An 18,959-nucleotide genomic window follows, 5' to 3' on the forward strand; every position below is an offset into this window, starting at 1 on the left:
TTGAGGCCAACATCAGAACTGCTGAGTCTCAGATCTAAAACATTAACACAACTGCAGCCTGGCCTGCAGAGAGCTTCCAGCATTTTGTTTTTATTTCCTCATGTGCAACAAACCACTTCGAGAAACAAAAAGGCTTCATGAAAAAAACAAAGGAACTTTATCCAAAATTTGCTGTCACAAGGGATTTCCAAGATTTTTGCATTGGGTCCACTTCAGATTTGAACCTAAAATAAGCCAAGAGTTTACAGCTCAAAACCTAGTTTGGTAATAGTGATATCATTCCAGTTCTGCAAGATTTGCAAATTAACTGTTCATCACCTTCTTAAACAACTTTACTTTGTCGCTTTACTCCTTTTGCTCTTCCACATGCAACTTTCAGAAGTACAGCATAGTGTTAGCGCAACACTGTTAAAGTGCCAGTGACCAGAGTTAAAATCCCACCCTGTCTGTAATGAATTTGTACATTCTCCCTCTCCCTCTGTCTGTGTTGGTTTCCTCTTAGTGCTCCAGTTTCCTCTCAACATTCAAAACTTACCAGCCGTTTAGGTCAATTGGGTGGCACTGGCTCAATGGCCAAAGGCTCTGTTACCGTTCTATATGGCTAATTTAAATTAATTAAACCTAGGTTATTGTGGGGGGGGGGGGGAGAGAGAGAGAGAGAAAAAAAAATCGCAAAGCACTGAGACATTTACATTTTATTTCAATTGTCTACTTTTTTGTTTAAAAAAACACAAGATCAGATAGGAAAATTTACACAGCAGTTAAGAAGCAGATAATATTTCTGAGGAAGAAAATAATTATAGCCATGGTATCTTTCTTGAGAAGCCAGGCAAGCATCAAAAGCAGAGGAAAATACTTGCCTAAGAATAAGTGAGTCAAGCAGGATTAGCTTAGGTACTGCTCTGGCAAAGAGCTGATGCAACAGGTCAAATCAATTCTTAAGCAATGTAGGAACAGATGATCCAAAGGTGCAGTGTTTACCTAGCAAACAACCAATCTAATCTTACAAATGATTTTAATAGATGCTGTAATCTGGAGTAAAGGGAGGTTGGAGGGACTCTGTGAGACAGGTAAAGGCATCTTTCGATAAAGGATCCAAACTTGGAACAATGAATGACCATTTCTCTCCATGTATGCTGCTGACCTACTGAGTCCCTCCAGCCTCTCTGTTCACTAATAATTTTATTAGCTTGTGTTTAATATTTTTCATCTTAAAGTTGTCATCATGGTTCTTGCTCCTGAATTCTGGTCAAAAGTTTTAAGACCTAGAAGAAAACTTTTCAATACAAAATCTAAAGCATTCAATCGTTGAATAAAGAGCTACTAAACCAACACTTCTTGTGCGCATGTAAATTTAAAGGAAACAAATTGGCATCGAGGATAAAAATGAAAACATTCCACATTCTGAATGTCGATGGGGAGATTTGGATGTGGAAAAATGAAAATTGGAGCCACATTGAGCCAAAGGTGCTCATTCACAGTGGAACAAAGAAAAAGACAAGAGAAGAATTAAATGGCAGAAGGAAGAATCAGAAGACTGGTATGATTATGTAGAAAAGTTTGATATGTTGTGTTGCCCATAATATAAGGCATATCAATGCCTACAGAAGGAAACAGGCACAGTTTCTAAGTGAGGTGGGGAGCAGAACATACAGCCTGATGAAATCACTCTTGGTATCGTAGTACTAAGTCTCTCGAAGAATTCTGTACAGCGGTCGGAGAGAGTCTATCTCCAAAATCGGTAGTGTTTGCATAAAGATAAAAATTTTATACCAGAAAGCAAAAACCAGGTGAAACCATGAGCCAATATTGGGCTGAATTGCATAGACTGTTGGAAACATGCAATTTTGGAGATTTACTCAGGAAGCTGGCATAGAAAAGGAAACAAACAGAAGTATCATGAAACACATTGAGATTAAGGAGGCCAGAGAGGATATTCTCTCAGACCCTGAGGGATACGTGTTGAAATTGCAGGGGCCCTGACAGATATATTCAAAATGTCCTTGGTCACTTGAGAGGTGCCAGGATTGTAGAGTAGCTCATGTTGTCTTGCTATTTAAGAAAGGCTCCAAATATAAGCCAGGTAACCATAGGCCAGTGAGCCTTAAGTCAGTAGTAGGTATATTATTGGAAAGAGTTCTGAGAGATAAGATATATAGGTATTTGGACAGACATGGACTGATTAAGGATGGTCAGCATGGCTTTGTGTGTGATAGGTCATATTTAATAAATCTTGTAGAGAAAGTTACCAAGATAGATGAAAGAAAGATTGTGGATGTTGTCTATGTGAACTTTTGTAAGGTCTTTGACAAGCTCCCACATGGGAGGTTCGTTCAGAAGATTAAAGCACCAGGTATACATAGAGGATTCAAAATTGGCTGCGTGGGAGAAAACAGAGAGGTAGTGGATGGTTGCTTCTCAGATCGGAAGCCTGTGACAAGTGGTGTGCCTCAGGAATCTGTGTTGGAACCATTATTGTTTGTTGTCCATATCAATGATCTGGATGATAATGTGGCTTGCTGATGACACAAAGATAGGAGGCGTGGTGGACAATGAGGAAGATTTTCAAAGCTTGCAGAGATTTGAACCAACTGGGAGAATGGGCCAGTAAATCAATGATGGAATCTATCCTTAAGTTACCAGACATATTTGTGAAATGTTACTACCCAGAAAATTTGAACAAAATTTGTAGCTTAGGATTCAGATATTTTCTGACCTCTTCAAAAGAATAAAAAATTCAGAATCCTCAGCAATACACTTTGAGATGAACAATCGGCAATTCAAGTTATAATCAGTTGACTGAGAAGGAAAATAATTTGATTAATCTGCTTCAAGTTTAATATTATACAATTGAATGGAAGCTGTCTCAGATGGTTTTGTACAGCAAGAAATTTGATTTAATAAGAATGAATGATTTGGGAAGAAACAAACCAAGCAGCTTCATTTCGGCACAATTCAACAAAAATTGGCACAGGATCAAAAAAGTTATTTGATGTGTTGACAGAGAGCTTGAGCAGAGGTAGGTTTCATTAAGGCCTTAAATGGAATTGCAGAAAATCATAGAGTTTAGTTGGGAAAAGCAGGTTTGCCAATCACAGGAATGACAAAATAAATATTGTTCATGCATGGTGTGTCGACTTCACTGTGTTGCTAGGCTGTACCCAAACTGATACTTATGGGCAAGACATTTACTGAAGGGCATTATGGAACCAGAAATGTTCTGTCATTTTCTAATATGAGAGTAGTTTTCTGTTCCACTTTCATGCTACTATTATTTTAATCAATTTATTTACCAACTTTGATTCAAGTTCCCCAGTTTCCTTGAGGGCTGGGGGAAATAGTGAGAGCGCAGTTTCAACTTGTGCCTCTGGCTCAATGGACTCAGCTTCAATTCATCAGTCTATCAAACACAATGCAATGAGGTTAAGAGTTTAGAAGCAGAGACAAAAGGATAATGAAGAGAACTGAAATTTGTAAAAAAAATTACATCAGAAGCACTTGAAGAGCCAGAGGCAAAGATTGACAAGGGTAGAAGAACAAAAGGAAGCATTGGGACTGGACAAAGGAAATGGAATTTCAGAAATACTATCTTACAAACTAAGCCAGACAAAAGGGTACCCAGGGCAACCTTGGCAGTCTAGTAGAGAACGGCAAAGGTAAAAGCACAATGCTGGAGAAACTCAGCAGGTCAAACAGTATACTTTATATAGCAAAGATAAGGATACGGAACTGACGTTTCAGGCTTGAGCCCTTCATCAATTTATGAAAAAAATGTCTGCAAATTTCTGAACAAAAAGGTGAGAGGTGGGAGGAGCATGGTCCTAAAGGAAGGAGAGTAGGTTAGCAGAAACTGGAGAAATTGATGTTAATGCCATCCAGCAGGAGAGTGCCCAGATAGAAAATCAAGTGTTGTTCCAGCAATTTATGTGGTTTCAGTGGGACAGTACAGTAAATTCTCGCAATTTTTCTGTCTCCACCTCATCTGTTCCCAAGATGAGATCTTCCAGTTCAGATCATCTGAAATGTCCACCTTCTTCCTGTCCACCCCATCAACTCAGCCCTCACCTGCATCTCCTGCTTCCCATTCATCTGACCTGGCCCCTACATGCAACAAGCACAAGATTCACAAGATAAAGGACCAGAAGTTGGCCATTGGGCCCAACGAGTCTGCTCCGCACTCCACCATGAGCTAAACCATTATCGCATCTAGTTCCAATTTCCGATCTTTTCCCCAAATCCCTTGATACCCTGACTAATTAGATATATATATATAAATATATATATATATATCAACCTTCTCCTTAAACTCCCCAAATAATCTGATTACACATACAGCCTCCTTACATCAACTTGTCCTTACCTATCACCACCCCCCCCGCCTCTGCATCCAACATATTAGCCTCCAGAATCGGGCACTACGAGACACATCTTCCTCTCTCTGCATTCCAAAGGGACCGTTCCCTCCGTGACTCCCTCATGGATTTATCACACCCTACTAATTGACCCCCAGCACCTTCCCTTGTGCCCGCAGGAGGTGCCGCACTTGTGCCCGCAGGAGGTGCCGCACTTGTGCCCGCAGGAGGTGCCGCACTTGTGCCCGCAGGAGGTGCCGCACTTGTGCCCGCAGGAGGTGCCGCACTTGTGCCCGCAGGAGGTGCCGCACTTGTGCCCGCAGGAGGTGCCGCACTTGTGCCCGCAGGAGGTGCCGCACTTGTGCCCGCAGGAGGTGCCGCACTTGTGCCCGCAGGAGGTGCCGCACTTGTGCCCGCAGGAGGTGCCGCACTTGTGCCCGCAGGAGGTGCCGCACTTGTGCCCGCAGGAGGTGCCGCACTTGTGCCCGCAGGAGGTGCCGCACTTGTGCCCGCAGGAGGTGCCGCACTTGTGCCCGCAGGAGGTGCCGCACTTGTGCCCGCAGGAGGTGCCGCACTTGTGCCCGCAGGAGGTGCCGCACTTGTGCCCGCAGGAGGTGCCGCACTTGTGCCCGCAGGAGGTGCCGCACTTGTGCCCGCAGGAGGTGCCGCACTTGTGCCCGCAGGAGGTGCCGCACTTGTGCCCGCAGGAGGTGCCGCACTTGTGCCCGCAGGAGGTGCCGCACTTGTGCCCGCAGGAGGTGCCGCACTTGTGCCCGCAGGAGGTGCCGCACTTGTGCCCGCAGGAGGTGCCGCACTTGTGCCCGCAGGAGGTGCCGCACTTGTGCCCGCAGGAGGTGCCGCACTTGTGCCCGCAGGAGGTGCCGCACTTGTGCCCGCAGGAGGTGCCGCACTTGTGCCCGCAGGAGGTGCCGCACTTGTGCCCGCAGGAGGTGCCGCACTTGTGCCCGCAGGAGGTGCCGCACTTGTGCCCGCAGGAGGTGCCGCACTTGTGCCCGCAGGAGGTGCCGCACTTGTGCCCGCAGGAGGTGCCGCACTTGTGCCCGCAGGAGGTGCCGCACTTGTGCCCGCAGGAGGTGCCGCACTTGTGCCCGCAGGAGGTGCCGCACTTGTGCCCGCAGGAGGTGCCGCACTTGTGCCCGCAGGAGGTGCCGCACTTGTGCCCGCAGGAGGTGCCGCACTTGTGCCCGCAGGAGGTGCCGCACTTGTGCCCGCAGGAGGTGCCGCACTTGTGCCCGCAGGAGGTGCCGCACTTGTGCCCGCAGGAGGTGCCGCACTTGTGCCCGCAGGAGGTGCCGCACTTGTGCCCGCAGGAGGTGCCGCACTTGTGCCCGCAGGAGGTGCCGCACTTGTGCCCGCAGGAGGTGCCGCACTTGTGCCCGCAGGAGGTGCATCCAGTGCTCCCTTTGTGGTCTGCTCTACATCAAAGAGACTGAGCACAGATTGGGAGAGCACCTTCGCTCTGTTTGAACCTCCCAGTGGTCAACCATTTCAATTCTGCATCACACTCCCATAGTCACATATCCGTCCATAGCTTCATGTATTATCCCTCCAAAACACACCCGTTATTTGGAGGAACAACGCCTAATTCTCCATCTGGGCACTTCTCTAGTTTCTGCAAATTGACTCTCCTTTCTCCCTCTCTTCCCTTCACCCGTCTTCTTTCCCTCACCTCTCGACACCCCTTCCCTCTCATTTCACCAAGCCATCCCTCCTCCCTCTGCTTCTCCTGTGCCCGCCCTCCCTTCTCCACCTGTTATTTTCTGCCTTTGCTCCTCCCCATCCCTCTGCCCTTACCTTTTTGTTCAGATGCCTGCTGACATTTTTCCATGCCATGATGAAGGGCTTAAGCCAGAGATGTTGGTTATGTATCTTTATCTTTGCTATATAAAGTACACTGTTTGACCTGCTGAGTTTCTCCAGCATTGTGCTTTTACTTCAATCACAGTGTCTGCAGATTTTTGTATTTTACTCTTGGATTCAAATTTATAACATTAATGCAGTCAAGCTGTGCATTTGTGCATAAATATTTACAGAACACTGAAGTGAGTGGCTACTGTAAATGAACATTTTTGTAATATTCTTAAAACTAGCTATCCATGGTAAGCATTAGAGGAGAGTATTGCTCAATATTTTGGAAAATCACATGTTGAAGGTTGTATTTTAGTAAGAATTTTAAAATGTGAATAATTCATTTTCAAATGTTGATGGAAAAAACTTTTTGAAAGCAGTCAATGTCACATTTGAGGCAAATTAATATTTCTCAATGTTCTTGAAAATACTATTTGTAATTCTTGTGTATCATTTTAGTTTAAGGGTGTGCAAAGCAGAGTATTTCCAGAAGTTGATTAAACATAAGGTGCATGGGTCTTGGGTTTTGTTTCATCTTAACAGCATGCAGGGTTTCATGCTTAAACTACGAGTGACCTTACAGCAACTTCTTCACTCTCCATCATAATTTGGCAGAACTAGTCATTCACCAGTGCATTCTTTTGTAATTTTAACATGAATACTAATTCATGCAACATGTGTGCATTAAAAAATACCATTTAATCTAGTTATGATAAATAAATGGAAAGGGCTTGGGAGCAAGTAGAGAATGATACTTTTCTACTTGTAAAATTCAAAAATATGCATACACCATGGTTGAAGTAGAAACACAATGCTGGAGAAACTCAGTAGGTCAAAGAATGTACTTTATATCAAAAAATAAAGATATATAACAAACATTTCTGGCTTGAGCCCTTCTTTAGGGTATGAAAATATGTCGGCAATCTCTCGAACACAATGGGGGGGGGGGGGGAGGTTTGCAGGGCAGGGAGAGGAGCAGTACCACATAGGCAGGAGGTAATAGGTGGATAGAAGAGGAAGGGCACCCTAGCAATCAAGGGGAGGAGGGGATGGTTCTGTGAATGGAGAGGGAAAGGGGTGGAGAGCTGGAGGAAAGACAGAGGGAAAAAAGTTTCTTTTTTTTTTTACAAAGTCAGTGTCAATGCCATCAGGTTGGAGAGTGCCCAGATGGAAAATTAGCTGCTGCACCTCTGGGTTTGACAGAACATGGTCCAAGGACAGACAGGAGTGGAGAACTCGATTGAAATGATTGGCCACCAGGAGGTCCATGTCACTAATGTGGACAGAGCAAATTAATCTCCCAGTCTGCATCCACTCTCTCTGTTGTAGAGAAGGCCAAATTAAACCAAGCTTGCACCAAAAAAAACGGATTCTACCAAAAAAAAGCTAAACATATCAGCACTTCCATTTTTATTTTAGACACATCCCTTTCTGGAGGCATCAACACCTGCTGTTACAGTCCCAAGAGCCAGCATGATAACACACTTTACCCAGCAAACAACTGGGCATGTATAAATTTAGATAACATTCTCAGAAAGGACATAGCGATGGTCTATCCCGCACCTCACATTCCAGACCTTTTTGTCTCTTCCTCCAATACTGCCAACCAAAGCAAATGCAGGATCTTCATGACTTACTATATTTTAAGCTTGATTCAGTGGGCCAAAGCAAAGCCCAATTTTTAGACTTCGTGGTCAGATTTTAATCTGAACTCATGCGTAGATTGCTTTCATCAAAGGAGTTCAAAAGTGAATATTAAAAACTCCCCATACTAATTGGTAAATGCAGCACCACGATAATTTCACAGCATGGAACAAGTTTCAGGCCTGTTCTTGCTAAGATCACAACTAAGCACAGGTATCTTCAAAAATGTTGATTAAAGTTGCCTTCCTGAAAGCAATCTTTCAGTAATTGCTGAAGAGTATGTACACCCAGCAGGTTTGGATTGGATTCCTTCTTCTATACCAGTGGTTTTCAAACTTTTTCTTTACACTCCCTATGCCATAGGTGCTCTGAGATATACAAGGAATTACTTAAGGTGATATGTGAGTGGGGAAAAAAGGTTTAGAACCACTGCTCTGTTCCCAATTGTTACTAAATATTTTGCTGGAGAAAAACTGTCAATGGCTCATTTCCTTTGGAGTTATGAAACCATGCACATAACATTAGGTACGAGTAAAACAGTGGTTTTCAAACTTTTTTTCTTTCCACTCACATACCACCTATGGCATAGTGATTACTTAAAGTGCTATGTGAGTGGAAAGAAAAAGTCTGAGAATCACCATTCTACACTTTAACAACTTTGTATTTGTCACTGATGCTCATCTAAAAAATCAATTTGTGCGAAGTACTCCATAGATTGCAGAAATGTACACTGAACATTGTACGTGCTCAAGCAAAATTAATTCATAATAACGAAAATATTGACTTGATAGTTTTCTAATACTACTGAAAAAATGTCAATTGTTGTCCAATCCAATTATGCCTTGTACTTCTGGAATGACATTTATATTTAGCAAGAAAATATATTGCAATTACTTGGAAATTGGGTATATCTTTATGCCAAGGTGGCATGCTGAAATTCAAAGTTGCATTCCTTTGGAAAAAAATACTTATAATTTAGGAAATAAGTACTCTCTTTTTACAAATTTGGTGGCCATACACTCAAATAATGGGATTAAATTTGTAGTGATATCCTTTTATCCCCGCAGAATTCTCCTCTGTATGTTTATGATAGAACTGATGAGTTTTCTCTGAAAATAAAGTTTCTTTTTTTTTACTTTTTCTTTCTTATTGCCTTGTTATTCCTATAGCTTTTTTATTACTTTTTACAATTTGTATATTTTTTTAGAGAGAAGTTGGGGGAAAGGAGGGGTTTTGGGGTGGGGTGAAAACCATCATGTAATTCTTTTTTATATCTTTATGATTATATAATTGTAGTTACTGCATGTATGGAATATTTAATATTTTTAAAAATTAAAAACCTAATGTCATTCATTAATCAAGCATCTATCTGAAACATTAACTCATCTGTCTCTCTAATTGCTGCCCCACCCACCCAACATTGCGTTGACTCAGTGGACTGAAGGACCTGTATCTGTCCCACATTCTTTTAACTGTGCAGGCTTTAAACAATCACTTCACCCAGATGCTCTAGTCTATGTGCTTAAACTTGTAACAGCCTTTATACAATGTTATTGCAATTTAATCAACACTGCTGACAAAAGGTATTTTCATAGAATATATTTTGAGAATGGTCCTTTTGCAGTTTACAGGGCGACACTTTTGCTTCCCATAATAATGCAGAACCACTGCTTCTTTAGTTACCCCAATTACAGACCATACTAAAATAGGTATTAAAGCAGACATATTGAGTGCTGTTCTTGACTTACTGCTTCTGGACACAGCCTGTGATGAACAGAAACTCATGCAGGAAAGATTGAACAGTGAATTTGCAAACTATATTTGTGTAAATGCAGGAGAAAAAGACTAATTTGGTGCATTCTCAACAGTGCTGCCCACAGTACCAGCAACCACATTCCTTCCACCAATGTAATTATTGGGGGGGAAAAAAATATAGTAATGTCTCCTGCTGATGGCTTAAAGGCAACAAAAGTAAAATGCCACCAAGTGACCAAATAATTAACATTTAATTAGCCGATTTCAAGCAGAATTCAGCTTGAGGAACCATCCAAATTAACCCCAATGTGCTCATGTACTCTTTAATGTGATCTTGACCAGAAGGCAATGCTAAACATTATTACTAATCACTAATATTGCTCTTTGAGCTACTTCAGTCTTTATGTAGACAATGATTCAAGGAGAAACACTGCAAAAGAGTGATGGGAGAAAACATTCTACTCCTGCATGATATACTGTTGCACACTTCAGAGAGAATTTGGAACGGACATGTCAAGAGCAACCACCATCCAAGAGCGTGATTAATGATTCAGGGCACTTGAAATATTTTATAACCAATCAAGTTTCTGCAGCATTAAGTAGACAACTGCAATTTGTACACATGATCAAATTAAAGTGATTGATGACTAGATAAGACTACCTGCTTTTGATAGCAAGTCAAGGGGCAAATTTTGGCCTGGATGGTGAACTTTTCAAGAGGCCAAGGTTTTATTATCACCCCCACCCCTTGTTTCTCCTTTCCTCCAACGCTGCATTCACAGATCAAATCTGTTTCACTGATCAAATCTCACCATATCCTCATCCACGTCCATTTTGTTCCGCTGAACTTCCCCAGCATTGTGGGGGGGGTTTTATTTTCCCTAACCATCACCTTTTGTCTTTCGGCATGCGCCCTTTCTTCCCCAGTCAGGCACCTGCCTACTTTTTGCTCACACCTTGAAGAATGGCTCAGGCCTGAAATGTTGGGTCTTTACCTCCTATGGAAGCTGTTGAGATCCTCCATTTTTTTTTGTGTTTTTAATCATTTTCAAGTGTCCGGTTAATTTTTAATATCCAGGATTAAAATTGGCCTTCAAAAATGGACCGTTTCTTAGTAGTGCACTGAAGCACCTTGAAATGTTTAAATACGTTAGAAAGTATATCAACATTTGTTTCTGGAGCAGAGAGTTGCTGCATTAGAATAAGGAAAACGGGGAAGAGAAAGTTCTGGGAGAGAAAACAATCATTGATTCTGCCCAAAAAGGCAAAACAAGCTCAAGGAAATATGAAGTGGACTTCAACAATAACGACTCAAGCCCCTTAAAGGAAATCATAATCATTGTTATATTTAATACAAATTGCGTGTGAACCCCCTTCCTTTCAGGTGCTCCACAATCAAGTTGGTCACTACCCTATTCAAGTGTTTAGAATCACTTCACCCCAGGGAGTTGGATCCCCCTGCAAGGAGGAGCTAACACAAACAGTAGATGTATTGCAGAAAGGTGCGATAAGGAGGGGCAGCAGGGAGATCAACTTGCACTTGGCCTGGAAAGAATGCAAATGTGGTTTAAACTTCGCCTTTCAAGAGTTAAAATCTTAAATGTCAGACACTCCTCCAGCTGAGGACAGTAAACAAACCAAGGCTTCGGGCGGAGGGAGGATGATCAGATGGAAAATGTCCGAGTGGACCCACTGACCTGGTGATGTTCAACATGGATGCTGTCTCCTGTCGGCCAGCGGTGCTTCCCATTGTACCCGCCGCCGCCGCCGCCCCCGCCTCCTCCTCCTCCGCCACTCCCACCGCCCCCTGCTACCCCACCGCCTCCGCCTCCTCCCAGGTGCTCCCCGGGCTGCCGCTGGAAGAAGTAATCCACCATGGCATCGTCCTGCGAGCGGCCCGCGGCCAGCGCCAGGGCTGGCACCACCACCGGCACGGGAGGGCCCATGGAGCCGGGGCCTTGCGTGGAGGCGGCGGCGGCCGCCAGCGCCTGAGAGGCGGCGTGCTGCTGCTGCTGCTGGGGGCCGGCGGTGGAGGGTCCAGTTAGCACCACAGGCATGTTGTGAACGACGCTGTTGCCGAGAGGGTCCTGGGGTGACGGCGGTGGCGGCTGATACTGTTGCTGGGGGAGGGTGTCCTGCCAGAGAACTTCATTCATACCTTAAAAACACAGGGAACAACCATCCCACCTAGTCCTGCAAAACACAAAAGTAAGACCACAACTTTACACAAACATTGAGAAAATGCACCACCCGAACATTTCTGCTTTCGGTGAAGACAGTTTTGAACCATAATGGGTGCACAAAACTGCTTTCACTGCTCCCCAAGTTGCCCACCTCCAAATGCCCCTCTCTGAAAATAATACCTCAGGACACCAGCCTCCAGATATCAACATTCATTTGGATCACCAAGACAGTACTGAATGGGAGAATCTACAGCATGTGAATCCCCCCCCCCTCAAGATGCCAAGTGTTTCAATCCATTTCACAAGGCATGGATAAATTCGAGTGTGTGTATATATATCCCAGGGAAAAAAAGGATGTTTATTTACAACTTGTAGTCCATAAGCATGTAATTTTACCCCTGATCTTTTAGAGAGAGATATATCTATTCTCAAGTCTGGATATTTACACGGAATTTCAAGATACAGTAATGATATTTGACAAGCAATGATCTTACAGAATCGCCCCTCCCCCCCCCCCCCCCCCCCCCCCCCCCCCCACCAGGGCTGCAGAACATGGAAGCAACAAAGAAATAGGCCCAGCTTTCAAAACATGTTCTGGGTGGGAATATTCTCTTATTTCCAAAAAATATATCCAAGCCGTCCAAATTTTACCATCTTCTTGAATGTGAAATGTATATCAAATCTTATACGCATTTAAAATTGTCTAGATGTTAAGACCAGCAGCTCAATGCAAACTTCCATCTCTTAATCCCCATTCTCATCAACTGCTGGTTGGACGTGCAACCTTAAGATGACCATGAATCCAAAATATAATTAAAACAAGTCAATTATGTCTCCAACTAATCGAATCCATGCCTTTCCAACATTCTTGCAACAGATCACTGTTCGGGTTAAATATTTGTTTTGTACAATTAGAGTGAGATTACTCCATGGACTTTTTTGTTTAAACAATTTGTTTGTGAAACCTTTAGTGGAGTTGAAAGCCTCTTGGAAGAAATATGAATCAACATACGGTTTGAAAAATTAATCTTTAAAACTAAGTGTGTGTGAGTGAGAGAGAGAGACCCACTTCCTTTCATATTTTTATAATATATGTAGTGATACAGTGAAATAGTGATATAGTGAAAAGATTAAATGTTTTTCTAAAACAAACCAGACTTGTGGAACAGCTACAGTTGGAACATATGCAGAAAGCATACAACTTTCCTAATTACAGGCCTAGCAGTACTGCACGAGTGTTGGGTAATCCCAGTATCTGAATTTTAGACCATCCCAGATCTCATTTTCAGGTTGAAATACTGAACTCAGATCACAAAATTGGATTTTTAAAAAAAAAATCAATTTTAGTTTTTCCTACGAGCTTTAAAAATGTAGGATTTGCAACAAGATTTGGATGTTTTACCCTCGTTTAAGCAATCTAGCAAACACCTCACCCCATGAGGATTTATGTGTAGCAAAAATGCACTAAATGGCAACACCAATTCCCTTTCACTACGATTTTTTTGTGTTTTTGCATAACTGCAATGCCTCCACATTGAAACACACATTCAACCTTTTTTATTCAAATCTGCATTTCAAGCTTTTTAAACAAAGAAATGCTCCAATTCATCTTATAATCATGAACACAATTCCATTATATTTCATGCCCTGAAAACTGCCTTCCTTCCCCATTGTAAAAGCCTCGTTTCCTGAAATAATTGAAAGGAGGAAATTTTCACAAACTTTACCCATCTGGCTTTGTGCAGAGGTAAACGGGCCCTTAAAATTTACCTCCTCTTCCCCCTACACAAAAACACCCTCCACGATTTTCCAATGCTACTGCCCCTTTCCCTCCACCCTCTCCCCAAGACACACACACACACATATATATAATACACACACAACACACTACAACAATGGCCCCCGAGCCCAAAATACTGGGCAGAAAGGGGCGCTGGAGGAAAAGAAGACCCTCAAATTCTCCCCCTTCCCCGCCACGCCGCCCCGAAATATCGGGCTGCCCGGGTGACTGGGGGTTTCTGCTGTCGATTCGTGGGGTCAGGGCGAGGTACTCACTGGCAGAGCGGGCAGATTGCAGCGGATTGCGGCCCCTCTCAGTCCTCCTTCTTTACAACATGGCGCTACACTGGGACACACGCGCGCAAAGCATCATGGGCGAGGACAGCCTCCCTCCCCCACTCAGTCTTTGTTTTACTTGAAGCTCCAACTTACAGTATCTTGGAAACAGATAACAGCATCACTTCCAAACCTCCCCTTTTCAAGATCATGGCTATTATAGTGTAATATTTTAATTTCTGCAAAGATACTAACCGTCTTCTTTTATTTTAGGTGTGCAGTTGAGAATTTCCATCTAAATACCTTCCTTTAAAATATATCAATATGTAAACCTTGAATCCCCAAATGAGGCCTTTTTTTTCTTCTTGCAGATTTACACATGATCTACAGCTATTCAGCACTCATTAAAAGTGCAGGAAAGTGTGCAACAAAAACATGAGAAACATATGGTAAGCAGACTGTCAGCAAAAGGTTACAAACTACACAAGTTCAGCTGATTTTGAGAGCATTAATTTTTGTTTTCACAGACCACTCTTATAAACTCTCGTACAATCCAATACAGATTTTCATGACAGACACTCTTTGGAAATGCACTTGGGAACAGATCTTTAAGCTCACTAAGTCCATGCTGACCCTCAAGTACAATAATTTCATATTATTCTTGTAATATTTCCCTCAACTCTCTCTTCCTCTCCAAGATTCTGCATCACATTGCGATTGGAAAATCAAGGCGCAATTTATAGTGGCCAATACCCTTGACCCCTAACCTTTATTTATAATACTTAAGTGGGAGTACTGGAGATTTGCATTACACAAACATCTATCACAAAAAAAAATCATGGTGCTTTCACAGGCAAAAAATTAAGACAAACTTGACACAGATCCTTTAGAAGTAGACATCAGTGGAGTTGTGCAAAAGCTTGTCCTGCAAGATTTTAAAGCACATTTCAGTGAAAGAGGGAAAGGACACCAGATTGGGGAGGTAATTTCAAAGCTCATGACCAGCTGAAATCACAGCCATTCAGGGGAGGTTGTGGAAGGTGGTCATGGGTTACCTTGATTTGGCAGAAGAATTAAAGTTTAAGCCCAGACTAAATTAAGGAAATTGTGATCGTTTTGAATAATTACTTGATCAATATTTACAGTGGAGGAACTTACTCAGGCAAAGAATCAGACATCAAGGTGCCCAAAATTCATTTATGCAGCATAGAATTAAAAAAACTGAAGTGTTGTAAATCCCCAGGACCATATGGTTTACATATCAGGGTGTTAAAGGGTGCATCACTGCTCAGAGACATTTTCTTCTAATTTGGAAAATTACATGTATCACTCCATGTGATAGTACAGATCTATCACCAATGTACATAGTGTATATAGTTACTGTATCTAGACTGTGCTTACAGCGATTGGCTGAGAGCTAAGCCACACCTATTGTTTGGGCCTTAAAGGGTTGTGTCCCTAGCCAGGTCGGATCATTCCGGACTGGTCGGCCACCTGTGAAGAGCTCCGGTCTTTTGCTAATAAAAGCCTTGGTTTGGATCAACAAGTCTTTGGTTCTTTCGACGAGCTCTACACTCCACTAATGCAAAAAGATAAGAGAGGGATGTAAAGGAATTCTGAACAAGATAGTCCAGCATCTGTTACCACAACCTTGCTTAAGTATACAAACCCCCCCCCCCACATAAAAAAATTGGACAAGTATACAATACCCCCCACCTCTTTGTCAAAGTCACACGATGGGATGTATTTTATCCACCCAAGAACTGACATTGATCATGTTTATCATTTTGTCCAAAAGATGTTTGTCCTCAATTCTCAGCAGTAGATGGAGAGTACCTCCAACACTGCGGCACTCTCAGGAGAACATCCGGATCTGTTTGACTTTACATTCTACAGCTCATCTTTAGAGTGTGAAACTTTCCGACACACAGTTGAAGGCCACTAATCGAGTCACAACTGAGATCAATAAAATAATTTTTAACATATATGGTGAAAAGCTAGAAACAGATGCAAGATTCCATGTACACACAAAGTATCAGTATAATGTAATGTTTAGATACTGAAAATATTCAGAAGGGCTAATAGAATGCCAAAATAATTCTGAAAGTTTTGGAGATATTAAGAAGGTTAAATAACATCTGTGCTATGAAAAAGGGTCAATGTTTCAAGACAACCACTTTTTCAAAATGGAATGGTGGCCTTTGAACCAAGTGAGTAGATTTTAGACCACAGCCATGGTTAGATCACACCTAAAATAATAGGAGTTCTGGGTCCTAGGCCTCAGGATGGATAGATTTGCTATGGAGGGGGAGCAGAATTCCACCTGGACAGCAAGGATAAAGTGAGAGATTTCATAAACCAGAATTGCAGTTCCTGTAATTTGGAATGACAAGGGATAATTAGATTAAAATTCTGAAGTCATTATGAGGAACTGAAAGGACAGATGGAGTGAAATTACTTCTGTTAGGTAGCCAGCCAAACTATAAATTATAGCCTGGTCTTTCAGAAATTGAGTGCATAAACATTGTTATGTGTAAGAACTTGAAACACTCCTCAACAAATGGCAGCTGATGCATAATTAATTTTTAATTTTAAATCTGAGATTGGTAGTTTCTGTTAATCAATAGTGTTGAAAGATATGGACAAAGGCAATTATAAAGTGTTAGATCATAGACCTGGCATGATTTTCTCATGGAGCTCCCCAGCTTCTCATGTTCTGGCATGTTCAATGTGTCATATACAGAAGTACAATGTACAGGTACACTGAAATTCTTACTTGCTGCATCCAAACAGGTGCAGAAGAATCACCAACTAAAACAATAAAAGAGTTAAATTACTGTGAATGATAAGACAGAAAAAGAGATGAAAAATTTCAAAGGATAGGTAAAAAAAATTGCTGGAGAAAGTCAGCAAGTCACGTGGCATTCTTTATGTAGCAAAGATAAAGATACATAACTAGCATTTCGGACCTGAGATGAGAAGAGATGTAGACACTCACGTGCACAAAGAACAACCTGCCAGATGAACGCAGCATCAGTGAGAGAAAAATAATTGGCGAAGTTTTGGGCTGGATAAATTCACCAAGTCGTGACAAAGGGTTCCAACACTATATGTCATGAGTTCATTTTCTCCCACTAATGCTCCTCGACCGCTAAGCATATCCAGAAGATTGTTTTTAGCCTTTACATTGCTCTGAGGTAGAGCAATCTACTCTGGAGATTCGCAATCCTCTGAGAAGTTTCTGCACACACAACTTCAAATGGCTGGCCTCTCATCTTGAAAGTTATCCACTCATTTGAGACACTATCACTAGTGAAGATAGCTTGCTTGAAAGCTTCTCAGTCATGTCCTCTGAGGATCTTGAGTGCTTCATTAAGATCCCCCTCATTTTTCTAACCTCAAAAGAATAAAGGCAAACCTGTTTATCCAGTTTTGATTGGACAATTCTCTCATCCCACGAATTAGCTTAGAAAATCTCAACAAAGTTGTGAGACACTATCACTAGTGAAGATAGCTTGCTTGAAAGCTTCTCAGTCATGTCCTCTGAGGATCTTGAGTGCTTCATTAAGATCCCCCTCATTTTTCTAACCTCAAAAGAATAAAGGCAAACCTGTTTATCCAGTTTTGATTGGACATTTCTCTCATCCCACGAATTAGCTTAGAAAATCTCGACAAAGTTGCCTGAAACTCTATTATATCCTTTCTGAGTAATGTGACCAAAACTGTGGACAGTATTTAAGGTGTGGCTACATCAACTCTATGTACATTTACATCAAAACTTCCCTATTTCAGAACTCCTACTCATGTGCTCAAATTCTCAACCGCCCCCCGCCCCCCCCCCCCCCACCCCCGCCACCGGAAGCCACAGAACATTTAAGTAAAAGCAATGACCTGAATTATGTAGTTGGTAGGAGAAAACTACGGTAGAAACCAAAACTTGATTGCTTCACAGGGAAGGGGGCTCATAAACTTTGAGCAGAGTCCTGGGTGGGGTGGGGGGGGGGGGGTGGATGGTGCAGAGCTGATAAAAAGGTTGAGAATGGCTGCACAATTAACTTTATCTCAAAAAGTACTTCAATGGCTGTGGAGAAACCCTGAGGTTTCAGAAAGTCCTACATAAATTCAAGACTTTTTCTTTTTCTCTGAGTATCATCATGAGTTTGTCTTTTCTTTCAAACACTGAATTATTTAAAGAGACAGTGCACAACCTCAAAATGCTTGTTGGGGGGAGAAAGAGAACAGAATGTATTTGCATTTATATTTTATTATAGTTCACAAAATTTGGGCATTCTTAGAAGTTTTAAAGTCAATTACAATATGTCTAAATGTATTTTTCAATAGGTTTTAGGTGACCCATGCCGCCCAATTAACCCACAGCCCCATATGTTTTAGAAGGGTGGGAGAAAACTGGAGCGAAAGGAGAAAACCCATGGGAAAACGTAAACCTCTTTACAGACAACACGGGGTCCAGACTCGATTCGCTGGCTCTGTAATAGCATTGCGGAAAGAGGGAAAAGATTTAAAGGTCACCTGCGTGCTACCTTTTTCAAAGTGGTGGGTATATGAAATGAGCTGCCAAAGGAAATGGAATCACATTTAAAAACATTTGGAACAGTTTGAGGAATAGGGGCCAAACATAGGTAAATGGGACGAGCTCAGGTAGACACCTTGGTTGTTTGTTTGTTTTAGGACATATTTCTGTTCTATACAACTCTCTGATGCTCCGCATCTACCTGCGATAACACAAAGAACTCAATTTGAAGTGTCAACACACAGAGCAAAGCATTTCCTCAGTGCTGCAGTGAAATATTTGTCTATATTGTGCCTACTAATTCCAGGCTAAAATTTCTACCATTAAAATCCAGGTATAAAATGCTTGCTCTGAACACATTCAAACATTCTACTTTAATCCTGAGTGGATCCCCAACTTTGGCACTAATAGTGACATGTAGGTTTTAGCACTCATAGCTATTCTACTAGTTAACGGATCATGACTGCTCTGTATCCTGCATTGCCAAGCACAAGAGTCAGTCTGTGAAGGGAGCTTAGTCCATTGTGTCAGGCTGCTCAAGGTGGCTTTGGTGTTATAAAAGCACTTATA

At 42.2% G+C, this 18,959-nt stretch overlaps 1 protein-coding gene across 13 annotated transcripts in view; it reads right to left on the reverse strand.

The window, feature by feature from the left end:
- pum1 (pumilio RNA-binding family member 1) overlaps positions 1-18,959 on the reverse strand; it is a 137,000-nt gene that overhangs the window by 94,723 nt on the left and 23,318 nt on the right. For 10 of the 13 annotated variants that reach the window (XM_069895312.1, XM_069895308.1, XM_069895311.1 and 7 more), the window contains exons 1-2: positions 13,859-13,930; positions 11,318-11,813 (exon numbers count right to left, since the gene is read on the reverse strand). In XM_069895312.1, coding sequence (XP_069751413.1) covers positions 11,318-11,776 — 459 coding nt within the window. In that variant the 5' untranslated portion in view covers positions 11,777-11,813; positions 13,859-13,930. Of the gene's footprint in view, positions 1-11,317; positions 11,814-13,858; positions 13,944-18,959 lie in introns of those variants that run through there. The other 3 variants (XM_069895317.1, XM_069895316.1, XM_069895305.1) reach the window with 2 other exon arrangements.

This window comes from Narcine bancroftii, chromosome 8 (genome assembly GCF_036971445.1).
Source record: "Narcine bancroftii isolate sNarBan1 chromosome 8, sNarBan1.hap1, whole genome shotgun sequence".
Classification (NCBI taxonomy): Eukaryota; Metazoa; Chordata; class Chondrichthyes; order Torpediniformes; family Narcinidae; genus Narcine; species Narcine bancroftii.